The sequence below is a fragment of the Indicator indicator genome, chromosome 28, assembly GCF_027791375.1.
Source record: "Indicator indicator isolate 239-I01 chromosome 28, UM_Iind_1.1, whole genome shotgun sequence".
In the NCBI taxonomy this organism is placed as follows: Eukaryota; Metazoa; Chordata; class Aves; order Piciformes; family Indicatoridae; genus Indicator; species Indicator indicator.
Genome location: NC_072037.1, coordinates 12,548,292 through 12,570,315, shown reverse-complemented (window position 1 = coordinate 12,570,315; position 22,024 = coordinate 12,548,292). Strand labels below are relative to the sequence as shown.

General features: G+C 53.0%; 1 protein-coding gene across 2 annotated transcripts in view; it reads left to right on the top strand.

Moving 5' to 3' along the window:
• The window catches only part of ABL1 (ABL proto-oncogene 1, non-receptor tyrosine kinase), a 79,572-nt gene extending 59,097 nt beyond the window's left edge, over positions 1 to 20,475 (top strand). For both annotated transcript variants that reach the window (XM_054393277.1, XM_054393278.1), the window contains exons 3-11: positions 246 to 541; positions 3,533 to 3,805; positions 8,128 to 8,212; positions 9,044 to 9,221; positions 11,764 to 11,948; positions 14,381 to 14,533; positions 15,304 to 15,393; positions 15,897 to 16,061; positions 18,770 to 20,475. In XM_054393277.1, coding sequence (XP_054249252.1) covers positions 246 to 541; positions 3,533 to 3,805; positions 8,128 to 8,212; positions 9,044 to 9,221; positions 11,764 to 11,948; positions 14,381 to 14,533; positions 15,304 to 15,393; positions 15,897 to 16,061; positions 18,770 to 20,475 — 3,131 coding nt within the window. The remainder of the gene's footprint in view (positions 1 to 245; positions 542 to 3,532; positions 3,806 to 8,127; positions 8,213 to 9,043; positions 9,222 to 11,763; positions 11,949 to 14,380; positions 14,534 to 15,303; positions 15,394 to 15,896; positions 16,062 to 18,769) is intronic.
• Positions 20,476 to 22,024: the final 1,549 nt, after the last annotated feature.

The window sequence follows — 22,024 nt, the reverse complement described above, 5'->3', positions numbered from 1 at the left end:
TCCTTTCTCAAGCTCAGGCAGCCCAAGAGCTGCTGCAGGAGAGCCTGGCAGCTCCTGAAGCGTGCCCGGGGCTCGGTTTGGCTTTGAGGGGTCCCCTTGAGCTTAAAGCAAGCCTCCTGCTGCCTGCTCAGCCAGGTCCCTGCTCTTGGAGGCGATGCTTTACTGATCTGTCAGCCAGCAAGAGGCTGGCAGTGCCCTGAGCTGCGGGCTGGCCCTGTCTGAATGCCTGTTCTCCTTGTGCCCAGGCGAGAAGCTCCGCGTGCTGGGCTACAACCACAACGGGGAGTGGTGCGAAGCCCAGACCAAGAATGGGCAGGGCTGGGTGCCCAGCAACTACATCACTCCTGTGAACAGCTTGGAGAAGCACTCCTGGTACCACGGCCCAGTGTCTCGGAACGCTGCTGAGTACCTGCTGAGCAGTGGCATCAACGGCAGCTTCCTGGTGCGCGAGAGCGAGAGCAGCCCTGGGCAGAGGTCCATCTCCCTGCGCTACGAGGGCAGGGTCTACCACTACAGGATCAACACTGCCTCCGATGGGAAGGTAGGCTGGGGGCTCTCCAGGCCTGGAGTGAAAACCTCACTGCTGTGCTTTGCCCACTGACTACACAGCATCGAGCAGGAGGAATGGAACTGAGCATCATGCCAGTGAGGGTAGGGAGACACTGGAACAGGTTGCCCAGGGAGGCTGTGGATGCCTCCTCCCTGGAGATATTCAAGGCCAGGTTGGATGAGGCCTGGAGCAATCTGGGCTGGTGGGAAGTGTCTCTGCCCATGGCAGGGGGTTGGGACTTGATGAACTTTAAGGTACTTTCCAACCCAACCCATTCCATGAATCTGTGAGTCTATGAATCTCCGAATCGCGACTCCTGGTCACTGTTTCTCCTCTGCAGTCAAAGTAAATGCTGAGATTCCAGCATGGCTGTGACAAAAGAGGTTTACACCTTTTAGCTAACATCCAGTGGGGTCTCATACAGCTCAGCAGTGAAACACTTTAAGGTAGGAGATACCAGAGTTACATCAGAGCTGAATGCCATAAACCGCATTAAGAAGAGGTTCTAAGGTGAATTCTTGTCCTGTGTCATAGAATGGTTTAAGTTGGAAGGGACATTAAAGATCATCCAGTTCCAAGCCCCTGCCATGGACAGAGCCACCTCCTACTAGCCCAGGTTGCTCAGTGCCTCATCCAGCCTGGTCTTAAAATGCTTCCAGGGATGAGATGTCCACAACCTCCCTGGGCTACCTGCTCCAGTGTCTCCCCACCCTCACTGGAAAGAATTTCTTCCTAATGTCCAATTTAAATCTCCCCTGCTGTAGTTTCAATCCATTCCCCCTCACCTTATCACTACACCCCCTTAAAAAATTCCCTCTCCAGCTCTCCTGTAGCCCCCTTTAGGTGTGGAATCTTCAAAAGAGAATTTCTGTCCCTGCCAAATCAGAGGAGTCAGTGCCTGTTGTTAACAACTCAGTGAATATTAGGGACAGAAAGCTTTTTTTTCTTGAGTTATTCTGCAATACTTGTAACTCCTCTTTTGGTTTCTCTACAGTTTTCCAGCGTGATCCTTGGAGGTTGGTAGGCTCCTTCCCTTCTCCATGGGCCCTGGCTTTAGTATCTTCATGCATTTTCTGTGTGCCATAGCAGTGGTGCCAGGCCATGCTTTGGGGGTGCTGCAGAGAAATGTTTTGGCCAGGTTCTGGGTTGAGTTTCATGGAAACATTTCTGCTGGCACTGGATTTCAGAAAATCCTGGCTTTTATCCAAGCTCTTTAGATCCTGTGAAACGTGGGGCTGGAGCATGGCTGTGCTGAGGCTCTGCTTGCCAGCATCTAGCAGATAGAATCATGGAGTCACCTGGCTGGAAAAGACCTTAAGGTCATGGAGTCATGGAATCACAGGATGGCTTAGGCTGGAAGAGACCTTAGAGATCATCTAATCCAACCTCCCTGCCATGGGCAGGAGTCCAACCATAACCTAACATCTCCCTGTGCACAGCTGTTAGGCCACATCCCTCAGCACCTCATCCAAACATCATCTGAACACCTCCAGGGATGGTGACTCCACCACCTCCCTGGACAGCCTGTTCCAGTGCCTGGTGACCCTTTCAGTGAAGAAATTCTTCCTGATGTCCAACCTAAACCTCCCCTGGTGCAGCTTGGGGTGAGCGCTTGGCCTTGATCTCAGAGGTCTCATCCAGCCTCAACAGTTCTGTGGTTCTGTGATCTGCATCTGATGGGTGTTGGAAAGACAAAACTGAGAGGCTGCACTGACCAAGAGCTGTGTCTCCTGGGCTTTGGCTCTTTTGCAGGGATGAGCCAAGAGGCAGCCACAGCCCTCCCCACCACCAGCACCCCTCAGCAGGGGCCATTTGCCAGGGGCATGCATCAGGTGCTGCAGCCTGCTCTCTTAAACCCCCTGGGCATGGATGAGCTGGGCAGCAAACTGTGACACAAATGCTGCTGGGCTGGGGTTCACCACATTCTTCCCACCTCTAAAAGCTGAGGAGCTGGGAAGATCAGAGCTAATGGCTTTGATTTTTGCTGTGTGGAGTGGAGGCTGCTGCAGCAGGCCCCTGGCTCTGAGCCGCTCGTGTCACGCTCCATTAGCTGCGTCGCAGCAGAGCGTGGCTCTGCTGAAGGAGAGCTCTTACCTTCTACTCCCCCAGCACCTGGGGCCTTCCCAACCAGCTGGATCATTACTCAGCCTGTCCAGGGGATTTAATATCTGCTGGTGCTGCAGTGAGAATGAATGGCTTCAGTGGGATCATGACCTGTGACTGAGAGAAGAGGCTAGCAGGAGAAAGAGGTGTTGGAGAAATATGTGGAACAAGTGCTGCTGGGCACAGAGGTGTGTCATGGCCAGGCTGGCTCCTGGGGAGCACTGAAGGCTCCAAGCTTCCTCCTGGGGAGCACTGAAGGCTCCAGGAAGATGATCAGGGGTCTCTGTGTCTTAAGTTTTTCATTTTAGCCTTCTGTTGGAATGTTAAAAAGGCACCAGAGAGGAGGTTTGGTGCCTCACAGCAGGTTTCATTCACTGCTAATAATTTTACTTCTGGGTTATTGATCGGTGCCCATCACCAGGTGGAGCTGAACAGCTACAGCAGGCTTTGCAGGAGCTTGGGCCAAAAGCCCCTGGTGTGTTAATGACACTTGAAGGAGAATTTAGGCAGGTGGAAATGTCAGCACCAAGGCAGTAAGAATGGAATTGATATACCAAGGGTGACAACTTTCTGCTCTCCAGGAGGTGTCCCACAGGCTTCTGGAAAAAGACATTTCCACCCTCACGCCAGTCTGATGCTCTTCACACTTGTCCCTGCCATGGTTCCAGTGACATGCATGGATTTGCTCCTGGACCCCCATGATTTTCCCACCTGAGTGATGCTCATTCTCAGCTCTGAGCTTCTCAGATCCAGCTGCAGAGCTGCTGGAGGAGCTCTGCGGAGGGAGCAGGAGCAGGGGGAACCCTTCAGTCCCCGCGGCTGCGTGCTGCAGGCTGAGCGCTGGCTGAAGGAAGCTCTCTGTGCCTCTTTGGTCCCCAGCTGTACGTCTCCTCGGAGAGCCGCTTCAACACCCTGGCAGAGCTGGTGCACCACCACTCCACGGTGGCAGATGGGCTGATCACCACCCTGCACTACCCCGCGCCCAAGCGCAACAAGCCGACCATCTACGGCGTCTCCCCCAACTACGACAAGTGGGAGATCGAGCGCACGGACATCACCATGAAGCACAAGCTGGGGGGAGGGCAGTATGGGGAGGTGTACGAAGGAGTCTGGAAGAAGTACAACCTCACCGTGGCTGTCAAGACTCTCAAGGTAGGGGCTCGAGGCTGTGGAGCATTCCTGTCCTCTGTCTCAGCAGGAAGCGAGGCTGGGCTGGCCCTTGGCCCTGGTTGGGCAGCTGGGGTGGTTGGTTTGTGGGTTCGTGGAAGGGGTTGGGCTGGAAGCGAACTGAAAGGTCATCCAGTTCCAACCACCCTGCATTGGGCAAGGGTACCTCCCAGTAGACCAAGGTGCTCAAGGCCTCATCCACCTCCAGAGAGGGGGCATCCACAACTTCCCTGAGCAACCTGTTCCACCCTCACTAGAAAGAATTTCTTCCTCATCTCCAGTCTCAGTCTGCCCTCTTCAAGCTTCAATCCATTCCCTCTCACCCTGTCACTCCAAAAGTCCCTCCCCAGCTCTCCTGTAACCCCCTTCAGGCACTGGAAGGCTGCTCTAAGGTCCCCCTGGAGCCTTCTCTTCTCCAGGCTGAACAGTCCCAACTCTCCCAGCCTGTTCCCTTTCTAGTGGGAGGTGTCCCTGCCCATGGCAGGGGGGTTGGAACTGGATGACCTTTCCCTTCCAACCTGAACCATTCTGTGATTCTCTGACTCCTCTTTTCTGTGCTGTAGACCTGGGACTGAGTGGTTTGGGAAGAGCTTGATCCTGTGGTTTGCTGTGGTGCCTGAGACACCTGAAGCCATCCACAGTGCCAGGGGTGAAAGCTGAGAGCAGTAAGCAGTGCCCTGATGCCTGGCGTGCAGGGGCTGGCAGCAGGGAGCTCTTCATGGGGGAACACACCACCACCAGCTGGGGTTTGGAGGAAAACTGGGAATTGGGAAATCCAAAGGCTGTGCTTCAGGGAGGCTTTACATGGTTTGATCTTCTGCCTTCTGTGGGGTGTCTCCCTAAAGCCAACCTCCCTGGGTACCTGGGAGTCTTCAGCAGCTCTTCCCAGCTGCTTCTTAGCAAAAGATAGAAAGAGGAAGAAAAAGTGGAGCCAAGCTGAAAGCCATTAGAATTCATTAAGTGGCTTTAATGAGGAGCTGGATAATCAGTTGTGTTGCTGGCTCTGCTCCCTGCTTTGTGTCTCTTGCTTGCCTTGTCTTTGGGAATGCAAATAGTACTCTGTGAGTTCAGGAGGTCACTGCTTAATTCATTTATGTTTATAAAAACGTCTTGAGATCTTCTGGCACCTTCCACACGCATCCCATTTGATTGCTTAACAGCAGCTTATGCTAACTTGACACCAGGCTCTCCCTCCTCCAATGGGGATGTGGTTTGGACTGGCAGAAACAAACAGAGCAGGAGGGAGTGTGTGGGGGGGGGGTTGTTTGTTTCTTTCTCTTTCTTGCAATGGAAATTTTGAAGTGGAAGGAAGTGTGGAGATGCTTCAGTGTCGGGGGAGGAGCAGGTCCTTGATTTGGGGGAAAAGATTTCCTCTTGCGCTCTGAGCAGCAGCTCCCTTAGTACTTCTTGGTTGCTATGGTTGCAGAAAGTATTTTCATTTTGGCCTTTTTTGGACTCCGGAGGTTCCTGCTGCTGCTCCCCAGCGGAGGAGAGTCCAAGTGGCAGCTTGCACAGGGAGCCAGTGACACCTAGTGTTGTCCCTGCTTGGGGACTGCTGGGCATGCTCTGGGGACCATCCTAGGGCAAGGTGGAGCTGGGATGGGACCAGGTTTAATGGCAAATGCCTATTTACAGTGGAAAGCAGGCACTGGTTCTTTCCTGGAACATTGGCTGCTGTAACATCTCCTCTCTTGCTGCTGGTTGCAGTGTGAGGGAGGATACCTGCTGCCTCCAGCTGCCTCTTTGGCTCCCAACTGTAGCTCGCTGCTTTCATTGCCTTCTCTCTAAAGCCCCTCGACAAAAGGCAATTGAATATTATCACATCAAATCTGTTGTGCATAAAGAGAACCTTTAACACGGAGCATGACTGTTTCAAATATCTCCAATGAATATTTAATGCAACATGACTCCAAGTGGCTCAGAACGTGGTGAGGAGCAGCCATGTTCCACCAGGGACCATAAGAAGAACCGAGAGAGCTGAGAAAGGCTTCAGCCCACAGTTATGCAGCCTTAAAAGTAAATGTCTAATCTACCTTCCCTAAATCCATCAGTCTGCTGCCTGACAGGTGAGATTAGAGCTTCCTTCAAAGTTTTGGGAAACATTTTTCAACTCCCATTTAGATCCCAGACCTCTAGGGAAAAACAAACCCTCCGCAGCTTCTGCGCAGCCCTGCAAATGACTCACTTTGTTTTCCTCTGAGAGAATCATTTGCAAAACTTTGTATGGCTCTTGTTCCTTCCTCCTCTTCTTGTTCCTTCCCCCCCGCCTCTTCCCCACCTCTACTCCAGGTATTGCCACAAGGAAGATAAAAGGGAGGAAAAGAAAAGAGGAGAACTGATGCTTGTTGCAGCTTCTCAGTGAGCAGCACTGCTTGTGAACACCCCTGCACTGCTCAGTGTTCTATCAAGTGTCTAAATGTAGCTCCTGGTTGTCTCTCAGGGCTCTGTGTGACACAAGGAGGCTCTCAGAGCAGCACAGGCTGTTCCTCAGCACTGGGAAGCACAGGACAATGGTTTGCTTCTTGGGTGATGCCCACTAAAATCCATCCCTGGGAGCTCAGCGAGCCACACAGGGCACGTTGGCCTTTGTGAGGCTCTTGTCCCACAGCACAACTCTGTGGGTTTGCAGCTGGTGCTGGTGGAAGGGGCATGAGGTGGGCAGTGGCTGTAGCAGCTGATGGTGGAGCTTTGAGACCTGCTGGACTGAGCAGAGCCTGCTGTGACCATGGCCAAAGGTTTCTCCCCGTGAGGGCCATTTAATGGCTGTGGGCTGTTGTGAGCTGAGCTGGGCAGCTCAGCAAGTTTCTTAGTGCACACCTGGAGTCTGCAGGCAGCAGAGCTGCTGTCTCTTTCTTTTGTCCCCTTCTATTTGACTTGTTTATTTTCCCCCCAGCAGAGAGGCTGGGTTTGAAATCAGGCAGCTTGCAGCCCTGGTGTCCCTTAATGCCATGGCTTGGTCCTGTGCTCTGCCTGGAAAGCAATCCATAGCTGGACTGGTTTGATTGCTTCCCTAGGTTTGTGCAGGGGAATCTGGAAGCTGGTTAAGCTTGGCCCTTTGCATTAGCTTAGCTTCTCAGAGAGGTCATGGCTGGAGCTGTCTGTGTCCTTCCTACTCCTCTGGTTGCTCCTCAGAGAGAGGAGCAGCAGCACAGGGGAGCAGCCTTTCAGGCTCACGCAGCACCCACAGCATCGATGTGTTTTCAGGGTAATTTTGTCAGCCTGGATTAATAACCTACTTCCCTTGGCCAAGGAAAGCAGTTTAGGCTGTGCTCACCAGGCCCTTTGGGCGACTGGGTCGGAGGGGCTGTGCTCAGCACGTCACAGCTGCCAATCAAGCTAATTGGCAAGGAATGGGCAATGAGTGAGGGAAGCCTTGGACGCGTGCTCGCGCTGCGAGCTGCAGAGCAGAGCTGGCTGATCCTCCAGCAGCAGCCCACTGTTATCATTCTCACCAGCAGCAGTAAATCCTCTCCAATCCTGCCTTAAAACACTTCGTCCATGTAGCCTGTCAACATTAATCCATCAAGGAAAAAGAAAAAGGAGAATACAATATGGAGATGGAAAGAAAGCTTGCTTCAGGAAGAGATCCGTGGGGTTTGCACCACTCTGAAATGACCTTCTGGCCGTTTGGGGCATTGTTTGCTTCAGACACGATGGCTTTGGAGAAGGATTGGCTCCTGCTTGGCTGTGTGTCGTGCCAAGCAACTGTCTGGTGTTGAGCAAACAGGCAGTGACAGGTCTGCCCTGCATGGCTCTGGCACAGGGCAGCCTCTAAATGCCAGCAAGGAAGGCTCAGACCTCAGGCTCTCACTCCTGCAGCGGCTGCCACTGCTGCTGCCTGAACTGGGAGACCTCTTACTCCCACCAGTGAAAGTGGGCTGCCCACATTTCAGCAGCTTCTGGGGCATCTGGTTGTGGTGTCCTTCCTTTTGTCTCTGTTCTTCTTTCCTTTCTTTTCTCTGCTTGTTTCATCTTCTCTCCCTGTTTTTATTTCCTGTTAGGAACAAGCCCATTTTTCCTTTTCAGCTCCTGAGTGGTCCTGTGAGAGGCCCTTCACAAAAGGGATATGGATTTTCTTGCCCTAAAAAAGCTCCCTTAGAATAGGAATGATACAAACATGTATTTTCAAATTCCACAAAACCACATCCACAACTCCTTGGCCATTGTGATGTGGCTACAGGGAGAAATTACTTTGAAAGAACTGTGGTGGATGCTGTCAGTTTGCAGATTCTTTTTTTTGCCCTCATCCAAAACCTGCCCCTCCTCTGTGTGCTGCCCTTGCCAAAGCTTTCCCCTTTGTTCTGCAGGAGGACACCATGGAGGTGGAAGAGTTCTTGAAGGAAGCTGCAGTAATGAAGGAGATCAAGCATCCCAACTTGGTGCAGTTATTAGGTAAGTGATAAACACCAAGCAGAGGGATTTGGACTAAACCCTTGTGCAGTGATAGGGCTGTTAAGGAGCAGATAAGCTGCTTACCACAGCAAGGCTTTAAATACAGACACTCATTGTCTGGTAAAATTCACAATTTGTACCACTAAGCCATGAGTTTTAATGAGCTGGTTCCCCTCGTGCTCAGCTTGCCACAGCCCCCAGCAGCAAATGAAAGTCTTCTGTTAACCACTTCCAAGCAGGATTCCTTCTCTCATTCCCCTGTTCAGGAGGGACAGGGATCTGCTGGAGAGAGTCCAACAGGGGCTATGAGGGTGATGAAGGGGCTGGAACATCTCTGCTGTGAGGAAAGGCTGAGAGCCCTGGGGCTGGTTAGGCTGGAGAGGAGAGGGCTCAGACAGGATCTGATCAATGTCTATCAATATCTGAGGGATGGGTGCCAGGGTGAAGGTGCCAGGCTCCTTGTAGTGATGCCCAGGGACAGGACAAGGAACAGGTACAAGCTGGAGTAGAGGAGGCTCCACCTCAGCATGAGGACAAACTTCTTTGGTGTGAGGCTGCTGGCGATCTGGAGCAGGCTGCCCAGAGAGGTTGTGGAGTCTCTTTCTCCGGAGAGATTCCAACCCCACCTGCATCTGTTCTGTGTACCCTGCCCTGCGTGATCCTGCTCTGGTGCTGGGGTTGGACTGGATGATCTCCAGAGATCCCTTCCAACCCCTTACCATTCTCTGTGAGCCCCATACCTTCTAGAGGTAGAACTGGCCCTAGAGAACAAAACCTGGAGGCTCTCTGACATTCTGCAGCACTCACTGTGAACATTCTGCTGGTCCCCAGGGGTGTGCACCCGGGAGCCTCCTTTCTACATCATCACAGAGTTCATGACCTATGGGAACCTGCTGGATTACCTGCGGGAGTGCAACCGGCAGGAGGTGAACGCCGTGGTGCTGCTCTACATGGCCACTCAGATCTCCTCAGCCATGGAGTACCTGGAGAAGAAAAACTTCATTCACAGGTAAGAAGGGTGGTCTAGCACCCCTGAACCTCAAAGCACAAAACGCTCCTTGGTTTAGGGCCAACCCAGATGATCAGAGGGCTGGAGAACCTCTCCTCTGAGGACAGGCTGAGAGAGTTGGGGTTGCTCAGCCTGGAGAAGAAAAGGCTCCAGGGAGACCTCAGAGCTGCATTTCAGTATCTGAAGGGGACCTGCAGGAAGGCTGGGAAGGGACTGTTCAGAAGGGCCTGTGGGGACAGGACAAGGGGCAGTGGTTTGAATCTGGAGCAGGGCAGGTTTAGGTTGGACATCAGGAGGAAGTTCTGCACAGTGAGGGTAGTGAGACTGGCACAGGCTGCCCAGGGAGGTGGTTGAGGCTCCATCCCTGGAGACATTCAGAATCAGACTTTCTGTGTCCCTCTGCAGCCTGCTGTAGTTGGAGGTGTCCCTGCTGATTGCAGGGAGGTTGGACAAGATGCCCTTTGAGGGTCCCTTCCAACCTGCTGCCCTCTGTGATTCTGTTTATTTCCCTGCCTTTCAGATTATCATGGCACTGCCTTAGCTGCACTTGGTGTCCTGTGTTTGACACACTAGGACATCAACCTGGCTGCAGGATGCTCTCCTCATTCCTTTGCTTTCACCTCTGGAGTAGCTGCAGGTGAAAGACCTATCAGTACTTCTGGATTTGGGGCAAGAACCTTAAATGGAAACACTTCCCGAAGTACCCAGATCATAACAGCCCAGTTCACTGCTGCTCTCCCTGGTTTCTAGCAGCCAGGAGACCCTGCTGCAGGTGCTCACAGCAAAGCCACCCTCTTAGTGCCTTCTCAGTCCCTGGTCCTTCTTGTTCCCCCCTCTTTTTCTCCCCCTGCTCTGTGGGGATTGTCTCCCACCATCGTGCTGTCACTTCACCAAGCGCCTCTGCACTCGCTGAAGCCTCAGAGTCTCTGACCTTTAAGTGTGCAGCAATTATGGCTGGAGCTTTGCATTCTTCATCTTGTGCCAGTGGCCTCCTAGCAATGTAATGACAACGTTCTGCACAGAGCTTGGAGAGTCACTGAGCTTCCTACAAGCCTCTCTCTGTGCCAGAGCTTGACCTTTCCTGCCCAATTAGCTGGAGTAGGAAATTAGCAACTGTTTTTTCATGGAGACCAACATGAAGCTCATGTGTAAAGAGTTCTGGGTGTTCCTCTAAGCCATGCCTTGTCCCTGCTGCCTGAAAGGGCTGTTGAAATGCTTCTGTCAGTCAATAAAGCGAGCGCTGATGCTGCCAATTAAGATTCCCAGCCTTTGATTTGCTCTCTTTAAAGTGTTTCATCCCTTAGGCTTGTAGCAAGTGGACTTCCTGCGAGTCCCATCCATCTGCTCTCCTGCTCAGTTGGCTTCTCCTTCTCCTGCTGACCCATTTCTCTAAAATAAAAGACTTTTCATTTTCCCTTATCAGCCACCCCCACACCCCATTATTTTAGGAGTCACGATTCCCATCCCTGGATTCCAAAGGCTTGGATGTGACCCTGTTTAATGAATTGGGGAAGGAGGAGGGGTTTGATTCTCAAGAGGAGCTTTTTTTTAGCCCCACGGTGTAGCAATCAGCATTGATAAGGAGGTGTCTTCAAAACCAGGGAATATTTAGTGGGCCTCCAGTGAGACAGACTTGGGTGGGGAGAGGGTTTTAATTTATTTTGATTGTGCAGAACAAGGCAGCAGCAGTGTCTGCCTCCTATCTAAAAGATCTCACTGGAGCTTGCTGGTGGAGTCAATTTTGAGTCCAACCTGACGTAATCTGGAAAAGTGTTTTTAATGAAACCTGTTATTAGGAGAAAGCTGCTTTGTGCTTCATGGTTTTTTATCCCCCTGAAGCATTGCCCAGGCTGCCAACAAGCCAAGGAAGTGACAGAAGCAATGTTCACGTCTCTCATCTGCCAGGGCTGGAGGCAGGTGACAAAACAGGGAGGAAAAGCTTCATTTGGGGTTAATTTTAAGCCCAGTGCTTAAAAAAATTGGGAGTGCTGAGAGCAGAGGCTGCAACAGGTTTGAAAAAGGCCAAAAAGGTGGCAGGAAAAAGTTGGGTGCTAAAATGTGGTGTGCTCAGGAGGAGGGAGGGGCAGAGCTGGGAGCTAAACATGGTGCTTGAGAAAGGACTGGAAAAGGAGTTCTGGAGAGCAAGTGGTGTTGCCTGGGGTGAGCAAGGTGTGAGAGAGGTGGGCAAGAAGTGAGACTCTGCGAGCTGGTTCCTTCCATGCTCATCCCCAGCTATTGATAACTCCAGCAACTGACATTTCTTTGCAGTATTTTTATCCCGAGGGTGGCAGCTTTTATTGACAGTGAGGAGGCTTCTGGAAGCTTTCCCTTCAGATTTCAAACCCCCAAAGTATGGATGACAGTCCTGCAGAGCCAGGGTGGAAAATAACTTTCCCTCTTCCCTCTGTGTGTGTGTGCATCACCACATCCTGGCTGGGGCAGGCTCTGCTGAGGATCCATCACACCCTGGCCCAGCTCGCCTTGGCCTTGCTGAAAGTGAGCTGGGGAAGGCTCCTGCTCAAGGTTTTGTTCTTCTTTGCAGGGACCTTGCTGCCAGGAACTGCCTGGTAGGGGAGAATCACTTGGTGAAGGTGGCAGACTTTGGCCTGAGCAGGCTGATGACAGGGGACACCTACACTGCCCATGCCGGAGCCAAGTTCCCTATCAAGTGGACAGCACCAGAGAGCTTGGCCTACAACAAGTTCTCCATCAAATCTGATGTCTGGGGTAAGCCTCTGCTTGGAGCAATGGAGACAGAGCACAGCCTTCTATGGCCTTCTTCTGCAGGGCTGTGAAGTGAGGACCTTGTGGAGCAGTTCAGGATGGGGCCCAGCTGGAGCCATGTTGCTGAGAGAGCTTGGAGCTGAGCTGTGCTAAGCCAGGCTTGGGGCAGAGCACTGAGGATGCTAACTTTAGAGGTTTGAGTTGGGGCTGTTCAGCCTGGAGAAGAGAAGGCTCCAGAGAGACCTTAGAGCAGCCTTCCAGTACCTGAAGGGGGCTGCAGGAGAACTGGGGAGGGACTTTTGATAAGGGCTGGGAGTGACAGGATGAGGGGGAATGGATTGGAGCTTGAGGAAGGCAGATTGAGACTGGAGATTAGGAAGAAATTCTTGACAGTGAGTGTGGGGAGACACTGGAACAGGTTGCCCAGGGAAGCTGTGGAGGCTTCAAGCCTGGAAGTGTTGAAAGCCAGGTTGGATGAGGCCTTGAGCAGCCTGGGCTGGTGGGAGGTGTCCCTGCCCGTGGCAGGGGGGTTGGAACTGGATGATCTTTAAGGTCCCTTCCATCCCAACCCATTCTGTGAAATGCTGGCAAGTGTGAAAATAAAGGAAATTTGGGGTTTTAGAGAAACTTCAGTGTTTAGAAATACATCAGCTGGGGCTGGAGGGCAGTGGTGCCACTGCCCTGATAGAGCTGTGGCACAGCAGTGAAGCCACAACTTGTTCCACAGGCAGGAACTTTCTAATTACTTCAAGGAGGAAAGTGCAAATCTGCTTCATTTTATGTTAAAAGAAAAAAAAAAAAGAATAATAATGTGTGTATCTGTCTGGTGATAGCTCCAAGCTCATCTTTCTGCATTTTAAAATAATCATCTTTGGAATGAGATGAGAAACAGAGGGAAAATTTGATGACAAATGGTTATTGAGGAGCCCTGAGGTGCTGGTGATAAGAGAAGGCTTAGTGAAATGGAGCTGCACTCTCTCGAATCTGACCCCAGAAAAGCTCATTGAGCTTTTTATCAGCTTTTCCTGGGGGGTTGTATCTCTGCCAGAGCTGTTGGTCACATTCTCCAAAGTGCCCAGTGACAGGAGATAGAAGTTTGTGGGTCGTGGTCCCAGAGGCACTTGCAAAATGTTATCCTGAGCATGTTCTGTCTAGAAACCATCAGGGAGGCAGAGATGGAGTTTGGGGGAAGCTGTGCCAAGAAAGGGTTTGGTTGGAAGAAACTTTCAGGCAGTTGGCTGATGCCAAATGTTTTATAGACAGGAGGAAAACCCAAAAGAGCCTCCCAAGGAGTTTGCTCAAGGTGTTTCTTCTGCTTTGGCCTTGCATGTGGTGGTGTTGACTGCTGCCAGGCATCTGCCACGCTCTCAAGGATGCTGCTGGGGTGGCTGCAGGATCCCTGTCTGGTGCAGACAGCAGAGAGCTCAGGGAGGACAGATCCCTAAGGAGTCCTGGGTGTCTTTAATCAGGGTTAGTGTAACCTTGCCTTGTGAGAGCTGGGGCAGTGGACTTTGGGACCTGATCAGAGCAAGCCAGCTGTCCCCTCAGGCCATGGCTGCTGCTGGGCACCCTGGAGTTTAGCTGCTTTCACCTCGCTGCCTCCAGACAGCAATCAAAGGAAATTGTGCACAGAAATGTCTGATGGAAATTGCCCTTGGTGGTGTCACCATGTAATGGGATGTGATTTCCTTGCTTATGCAGAATTGTAATGGCTTTCTCTTCAGGTTAAGCAGAGAATGGGGTGACTGAACTCGTGCCATGGAGGCTGCTGAGCTGCTGCTGGGGCTGCTCTGGGTTAGCTCCCTGCCCCTGCTCCTGACCTGCATCCCCAGCCTCCGCCAGCCGAGCGCCTCACCTCCTTCAAAGACTCTTTTTTGTGCTCTCTCTTTTGTGCTCACAAGCATCTGGCTCTCCCCCTGTTGTGTTGGCAGCAGCTGCTGCACCTTCCCTCCCACTTGTGCCTCCCTGGTTTCCCCTCCAGCCCATGCTGCAGCTAAACAAGGGCACCCCAAACCCAGCGAGCTGTTCAGAGCGAGTCCCCTGGGAGAGGCTGCGGTGAGCGGAGCTGTCAGGGCTGCACTGCAGCAGGGACACAGCTCCAGCTAATCCACTCTGAAGTCTCTTAATTGTGCCTTTAATAGGACTTGAAGGATCTCAAGGAGTTCAGGTTTAAGACAACTGATACATTGAAAATTAGTCTAATTCTCCCCTGTCACATCGTGGGAGGCCAAGGGGTTCGTTACGCTGCTTGAACATCTAAGCTGCTGCTGAGCTGAGGATCTGAGCCACCCAGAGCTGCTTCCAGACTGCAGCACCCAGCAGGGACTGCTCCCACTAAACAGCCTCTCAAATTTAAGATGAAAATAAAGCTTATTGATTTTCTTTTTTTTCTTTTTTTTTTTTTTTTGTCCCTCCCCGTTCCTTCTGCACTGCAGCCTTCGGTGTTCTGCTGTGGGAAATTGCAACCTACGGAATGTCTCCGTACCCTGGGATTGACCTGTCTCAAGTTTATGAGCTGCTGGAGAAGGACTATCGGATGGAGCGTCCTGAAGGCTGCCCAGAGAAGGTTTATGAGCTGATGAGAGCCTGTAAGTGTTCCTCAGCCCTGCAAATCACAGAACCATTAAGGTTGGAAAAGACCTTTAAGGTCATCGAGTCCAACGCATTGAGTAACCCAGCTGCCATCACCACTAAACTCTATCCTCAAGCACCACATCTACAGCTTCTTGACCACCTCCAGGGATGGGGACTCCACCACCTCTCTGGGCAGCCCTGTTCCAGTGCCTCTGCACTCTTTCAGGAAAGAAAATTTTCCTAATCTCCAACCTAAACCTCCCCTGGCACAGCTTAAGCCTCATTTCCTCTCATCCTACCTCCACAGTAAGAGTGCCAGGGTCTGGCCAGCAAGAAGCCCCCTGCCAGCTGTGCTGGAAGGGCACACTGTGAAACCAGCCCTTCTCTACTGGGAGCACACAAGCCTGGGGGAGAGATGTTGTTCAGCTCAGGGTTTATCGTTGTTCAGCTCAGGGTTTATCATTGTCCCTTTCTTCCTGACAACTTAAAAGAAACCCTTGGCCTCTGAGGGTGAAGCAGGAGCTTCCCTGGGCCTCTCGAGGGACCTTCTGTTTCTCTTCCACTGTGGCCTTTTGGTACATGACTTAGAGTGGGATACATCTTCATTCCAGCGTTGCTTTGTCTCAGTGGTGGTCACAGATGCCCACACCCTCCAGATGAGGTTTCAGGTCATTATTTTCTCTCACCCACATTCTAGAGAAGGAGCTGTGGTCAGCAGCTCCTTGTGGTGCGGTGCTGAGTGTCTGCTGCTGGGGCAGAGTTCTGAGTGATGATGTTTTTCCAGGCTGGCAGTGGAGCCCCTCTGACAGACCTTCCTTTGCTGAGATCCATCAGGCCTTTGAAACCATGTTTCAGGAGTCCAGCATTTCAGATGGTATGTCTGGGTCCCCCTTGAGGTGGGAATTCCAGGGATGGGGAAAGGGCCAACTGCAGCCTTAATTCTGCAGGTTGTTCTGAGGCTGCTTTGCAGTGAAACTCAATCCTGGGTTGTTCTGCCCACTGTAAGCAGCCTAAAAGCAGAGAATCATTAGGGTTGGAGAAGACCTCTAAAATCATCAAGTCCTAACCTTCTACCATGTCACAGAGTGCCACATCTCCTTTTCTGAACACCTCCAGGGATGGTGACTCCACCAGCTCCCTAGGCACCTGCTCACAGAGCAGAAGTGTGTTCAGCTGGGGCTTTTTCTGGGCACAGCTCAGCTTTTAAAGGGCCAAATGGCTGAACAACTTCAAAGAACCTCTGCTTGCTTCTGTTTGCTTTCTTTTGTGCTGGTAACTCTGCACAGCACAATAGTTCTGTTTGGTTTTTTTGTCTTCTGTTGATCTCAGTGATTGGTTTGGGGTTTAGTTTTTTTTTTTTCCTTCTGTGCATTGCAGAGGTGGAGAAGGAATTGGGAAAGAAGGGCATGAGGAGTGTGATGAGCAATTTCCTGCAGGCCCCAGAGCTGCCAACCAAAACACGAACAACCAGGAGAGCTGCTGAGAGCAAAGACACCAACGAGGGCTTGGAGGCTGCACATGCTCGAGGCCAGGGGGAGTGTGGTAGGTTTTAATTAAAGTCATTATTCCTTCAGGAAATACAGGGGAAAATCCAAATGCACAGCCAGCTCCAGGCCCTCACCTAGGCAAAGCTGTGTCTAGTAGCAGCAGCTGCCATCCTGCTGCACCACAGTTGTGTTTCTGGGTGACAGGCTGCTGAGTTTGCTTTCCTGGGTTCAGAACCCCTTTTATTATTTCTTCCAGAGGCTGGGTGTTAATCTTGGGACCAGAAACAGAGAGCAGCTGGGAGTGTGAATCCTTCTCTGGCTGAGGGATTGATGCTTTACCTGCCTTTGCTTAAAGGAGCCCTGGGAGTTCTTTTAGCTTAATGGCTGCAGCTCCCTGTAGACCTGAGCCTGAGCAGAGAGCTCTCTGATCACATCCTCTCTGCATTCCCTGGCAGGAGCTATCAGAGGGATCTCCCACTGCATCTGAGTGCTGGGTAATCTGCTGTGTTCAAGCCACTTTACACCATCACACTGCATAATTTAAAGCAGGACGATTGCTGGGGTTTAGCAAGCCCCAAAAGGGAGCTCTGTGCACTCTTCCATCCTGCCAGATCTGTGCTTGCAGCACTGAAGGGGATTACTCTTGGCAGGTACCAAATATAATTTCAGCAAGGGACAAAGAGGTATTTACAGAATCTTCCATGAAATTAAGCTCTCAGGTTCCTCAAGAACTTCCCTTCCACTCTGAGGCAATAAAAGCAGGGGGGAAACACTGCAGGGATGCAGGTTTGTGATAAACAATGAAGGAAACCAAAACACTGGGAGGGGTTTTCCAGCTCCTGCTGGAGCTGCCTTGTCTGACCACTGCTGTGAGTGACCTTTTCTGTGCAGTGTCAGCGTCTCCTGGCAGTGCAGGCTGCAGTAGCAGATGTGCAGAGATGCAGACGGGGGGAAAACCAGAGGAGATGTAAAATGCTGGGCAAAGGAGGTGGCAGAGACTTAGGAAGGTTATTTACCACGTATAGGAAATGGAATTGCCTGCCTGTAACAGGCTTTGAAGGAAAATCACTTCATTTAAATACTTAAGGGCTTTGAGAGCTTCAAGTGCAGCAGGGATAATATGAATTTAACATTATGCTGGGAGTCACTTTGCTCTTCCTTGTGGAAGAAAAACTCACATATTGGAGCTGCACTTGTCAGGGCCTCTCTGGAAAGTCCAGCAGCTACAAGCTGATCCTCAGTGCAAGCTGCTCATCTCCTCTGGATCCTCCACAGCTCCATTTTGTCTAGACACAGAAAGGCCACAGCCTCCTGAAGAGCTGAGAGAGCTCTGCTGGCTGTCCAGGTCCCCATAAGCCATGTGGGAATGGTTTAACAGCACCTGGAATCCTGCTGCCTTCTCAGAGGACACAGCTGGCTGTCTTCTGATTGTCCCTCCTCAACCCAAACCCCTTCCTCAGCCAAGTCCTACCCACAGCATGGTGATCACCACCATCTGACTAAGAAGCATCTTCCTTTTCCTCTGGGATTGCTTCATCTCCCTCACTACTGCCTAGTGGAGCTGGCAATGCATCTGCTGCCCTGAGGGCATTCCTCCTTGGGATTAGAATGCCAGCTGAGTGCCTGGCCTGGGAATGAGCCCCCTGTCAGTCAAACACAGGGACCTTCAGGACTCTCTCTGAATTCATTATGAACCACTCTTCATTTTTAAAGAGGAAAAGGGTGACCCCCTCATCTCCTCCTGCAGCAGGGCTGCTGAAGGAGGCTCCCACTCCCACCGTCACAGAATCATGGATGGCATCAGGTTGGAAGGGACCCTCAAAGGTCACCTTGTCCAACCCCCCTGCAGCCAGCAGGGACACCTCCAACCAGAGCAGGTTGCTTCCCCCATGGCTGTACAGAGCTGGCAAAGGATGGCATCAGGAAGGCAGGTTTGGAGCAGCAGAATGTGAATGAAGGAGGAGGCTGGGGATAGAGGTGGGTTACAGAGATGTCTTATTAATTCAGAGGGTTGGCTGTTCACATGGCAGCAGCAGCTCAGGGACTCTAGAAAAGGCCTTTTCATATTTATCTTCTTCACAGTGTGAAGTGTAGACAGGTCTCCAGATGTGAGGGTGGCAGTCTGAACACAAACAGTTTGTGTTTGTGTCACTGTTCCAGCCAGAAGCCTACAGGGAAAGTGGCTTGGCAGCAGAGTCCTGGAGAGGCCACCTCACAAATAAATGTGTGCAGGGCTGGGGCCCAGGCTGGGCCCAAGCTGGAGCATGGCTCTTCTTGCTTCACTCCTGCTCTGAAGTTCTCCTCACCTTCTGGAGGTGCTGCAGTGGTTTGATCCTGCAGCCCTGCCATGTGAGGAAGGGCTCTGAGAGCTGGGGCTGTTCAGCCTGGAGAAGAGAAGGCTCAGGGAGACCTTAGACCAGGACACAAAGGGTGGATACCAGGAGGATGGAGACTCCCTTTTAACAGGAAGTCCCATGGAGAAGCCAAGGGTTGATGGGGACAAGTTACTGCTGGGGAGATTCCCACTGGAATCCCGAAGAAAATTGTTCCCCTTGAGAACAGTTGGACACTGGAATCATCTCCCTGGGGAAGTGGTGGGGTCCCCTACGTTGGTCAGTTTGAAGGCTCAGCTTACCAGGCTGCTGGGCCAGCTCATTTTAACTCCACTGTCACCTAGAGGTGGTGCTTGGGGTCCCTTCCAAGCTGGCACTCTGCAACTCCACCTCCAGCGATGCTCAGCAGCCTCTCTTCTGTCCATTGCAGACCCCCTGGATCACGAACCTGCCATCTCCCCCTTGCTCCCCCGCAAGGAGAGGGCGGCCCTGGAGAGCAGCTTGAACGAGGATGAGAGGCTGCTTCCAAAAGACAAGAAGCACAACCTCTTCAGTGCCCTCATCAAGAAGAAGAAGAAGACAGCCCCCACGCCTCCCAAGCGCAGCAGCTCCTTCAGGGAGATGGATGGGCACTCGGAGCGCCGGGCAGGCGCCGAGGAGGAGGGCAGGGAGCCAGGCAACGGGGCTGGCACCGCGCCCCCCACTGACCTGGGGGACCTCTCCAAGTTCCAGAGCCCCAGCAACGGGGCTGGGGTGACCAACGGGTTCGTCCCGGGGAGCTCTGGGCTCTTATCCCCCCACCTCCGGAAGAAGTCCAGCACCATGAGCAGCAGCCGGGGGGTGGCCGCTGAAGAGGAGCCCGGATCCAACTCCAGCAAACGCTTCCTGAGGTCCTGCTCGGCCTCCTGCGTGCCCCACGGGGCAAAGGACACAGAGTGGAAGTCTGTCACCCTGCCTCGGGACCTGCAGTCCACGGGGCGCCAGTTTGATTCCTCCACCTTTGGGGGGCACCGGAGCGAGAAGCCGGCGCTGCCCCGCAAGCGGGCGAGCGAGGCCAAGGCCGACTTGGCTGCCAGGGGCACAGTCACCCCTCCGCCACGACTGCTCAAGAAGAACGAGGAGCCCTCCGATGATGTCTTCAAGGATGCAGAGTCCAGCCCTGGCTCCAGCCCTCCCACTCTGACACCAAAACTCGGCCGCAGGCAGCCGGCAGCGCCTCCTTCCTCCAGCGTGCTCCACAAGGACGATGGAGTCAAATCCAGTGCCTTAGGTACCACTGTGATGATGGTGGAGCAAGGCTCTGCTGCCAAGCCCAACACCCCTGGCTTCGTGGGTGCCAGCAAAACTGCTGCTGAGGAGCCCAGGCTGAGGAGGCTGAAGCAGAGCTCGGAGTCGGCAGGGAAGGACAAAGGGAAGCTGTCGAAGCTGAAGCCGGCCCCTCCCCTCCCCCTGTCCTCATCCTCCATCATCAAGCCCGGGAAGGTTTCTCACAGCCCCAGCCACGAAGCAGCAGCAGCAGATGTGGTGTCTGGGCCCAAATCCAAACAGTTGACTCAGGTTGGAGAGGCTGCGAGCAGCGATGCTGTCAAGCCGAACCAGTCAGGGGAAGGTGTGAAAAAGCTGGGGGTGCCCTCTGCACCAAAGCCACAGACCTCTGCCAAGCTGCTGCTCAGCACAGCCACCCCAGCCGCCTCCTCCTCCTCCCTCCCCTCAGCCCCAGGCGGGGAGCAGCCATCCTCCACACCCTTCATCCCCCTTATCTCCACCAGAGTGTCCCTGCGGAAGACTCGGCAGCCCCCGGAGCGCATCGCCAGCGGCACCATCACCAAGGGGGTGGTGCTGGAGAGCACCGAGGCCCTGAGGGTCGCCATCAGCAAGAACTCGGAGCAAATGGCTAGCCACAGCGCCGTGCTGGAGGCTGGCAAGAACCTCTACACCTTCTGTGTCAGCTACGTGGACTCCATCCAGCAGATGAGGAACAAATTTGCCTTCCGGGAGGCCATCAACAAGCTGGAGAACAACCTGCGGGAGCTGCAGATCTGCCCGGCCAGCGCCGGCGGCGGCCCAGCCGCCACCCAGGACTTTAGCAAACTCCTCAGCTCGGTGAAAGAAATCAGCGACATCGTTCAGAGGTAGCAGAAGCCAGGCTGGGAAACAAAGGACGAGAAATCCGATCCCGATCGGCCCAAGCCAACTGTGGAGGGAGTGGACTGAGAGGAGCCCTCCCGGGGGGGCGTTCAGCTGAGGGCTGTGCGGAAGCCACGGACTGCAAACGGCTACCCCAGCTCCCAGAGGCGAGGGCTGGCTTCAAGATGCACTCCCACCCTCTTGGCTCAGCCTCCCTGTGTTTCATATCCCCTGTAATCATCTTAATCTGTGGAGTTCTTTGCCTTGTGGACTACCAAGTCTGAATGCTGATGTCACCCTCATGCCTTTCGAGTTAATGTTGTGTGGTTCTGGACAGAGCCTTAGGACTAAAGCCGGAGCGATGGACACTGAGATGCCATCCTCCTCGGGAAGACTCTGCTGCATTGTCACTCCCTCCCTCAGTCCCTCTGCCCCACTCTACATGAGGATGAGTGTTGAGTAGCAATACCCCAACCCCACCTGCCTTGGGAGAGCTGCAGCACAGCTCCCTGCCCCGAGGCTGGCACTTAGCTGACAGCAAAGCCACAGATTTGGTGCTTAGGAGGGGGAAATTGTTCAGTTTTGTGCTGCAAGTGATGCTTGCCCAGGTTCTCCACCTGCTGTCCCTCAGCTCTGTCATTTTCCAGGAATTTCTTCATCTTGTTGAGCCCAAAGGAATCCCTTTGGGTTCAAAACACTGCAGATGTAGTGGTGGAGGAGCCTGTTTGGGGACCTCCCTTGGTAGCAACTGGAGGAGGTCTGAAGGAGCACACTGCTGTTTCCCTCCCAGGATACCCAACAGTAATTAGGCTGGGCTGGGGGGGTGCAGAGGCTGGGGAGCAGGAGGCTGGTGCTGAGCAAGGCATCACTCCCTGAGAGCCAGGAGGGTTGCAGGCAGGGGGATAGCTTAAGATGGGTCCAGAGATAGCACTGTGCCTGCAGCAGCTGCTCCAGATGAGCTCAGATGGGTGCCCACTGCTGTTCCTCCAGCTCTGTGTGCTCTGGAGGGAGCTGGGACCTGGCTTCTGCCCTCCTCATGAGACCACCTGAGCTGGGAGGTGCCCCAGTGCCTCCCCTGCTGTGCCAGTGCTGCCTCCCCTGCTGTGCCAGTGTTGCCTCCCCATGAGCAGCTCAGGTTGGCAGTTTTGGGGGCTGGAACCAGCACTATCAGAGCATCCAGCAAGGGGCTGTGGAGTCTGCAGAGGCTTCTCCTGGGTGCAGCCTCCCAAGGAAAAACACCAGAAAAAAGCTGACAGCAGGACTCAGGGCTTCCTTTCCAAGGCCCTGGGACCTTCCCAACTAATGCAGCAGGACTGGGAACTAACTGTGACTTGTGACAATAGTGAAAGCAGAAGGCTTAGGGCTATTAACAGTGCAATTTAACTCCTCTTAACAGTTCCAAACAGGAGAAAAAGGCATTTCCCACCTCCCCTTCCCCTGTGCCCCCTCTCCTGTATCTCCAAACACTAACTGCCTTCCATTGTATTTCACCCTGTTCCCCTGGGGCCTGGGTTGTGTAATGATCTCTTGTAGCTCCCTCCTGTGCTCCCCCCACCCC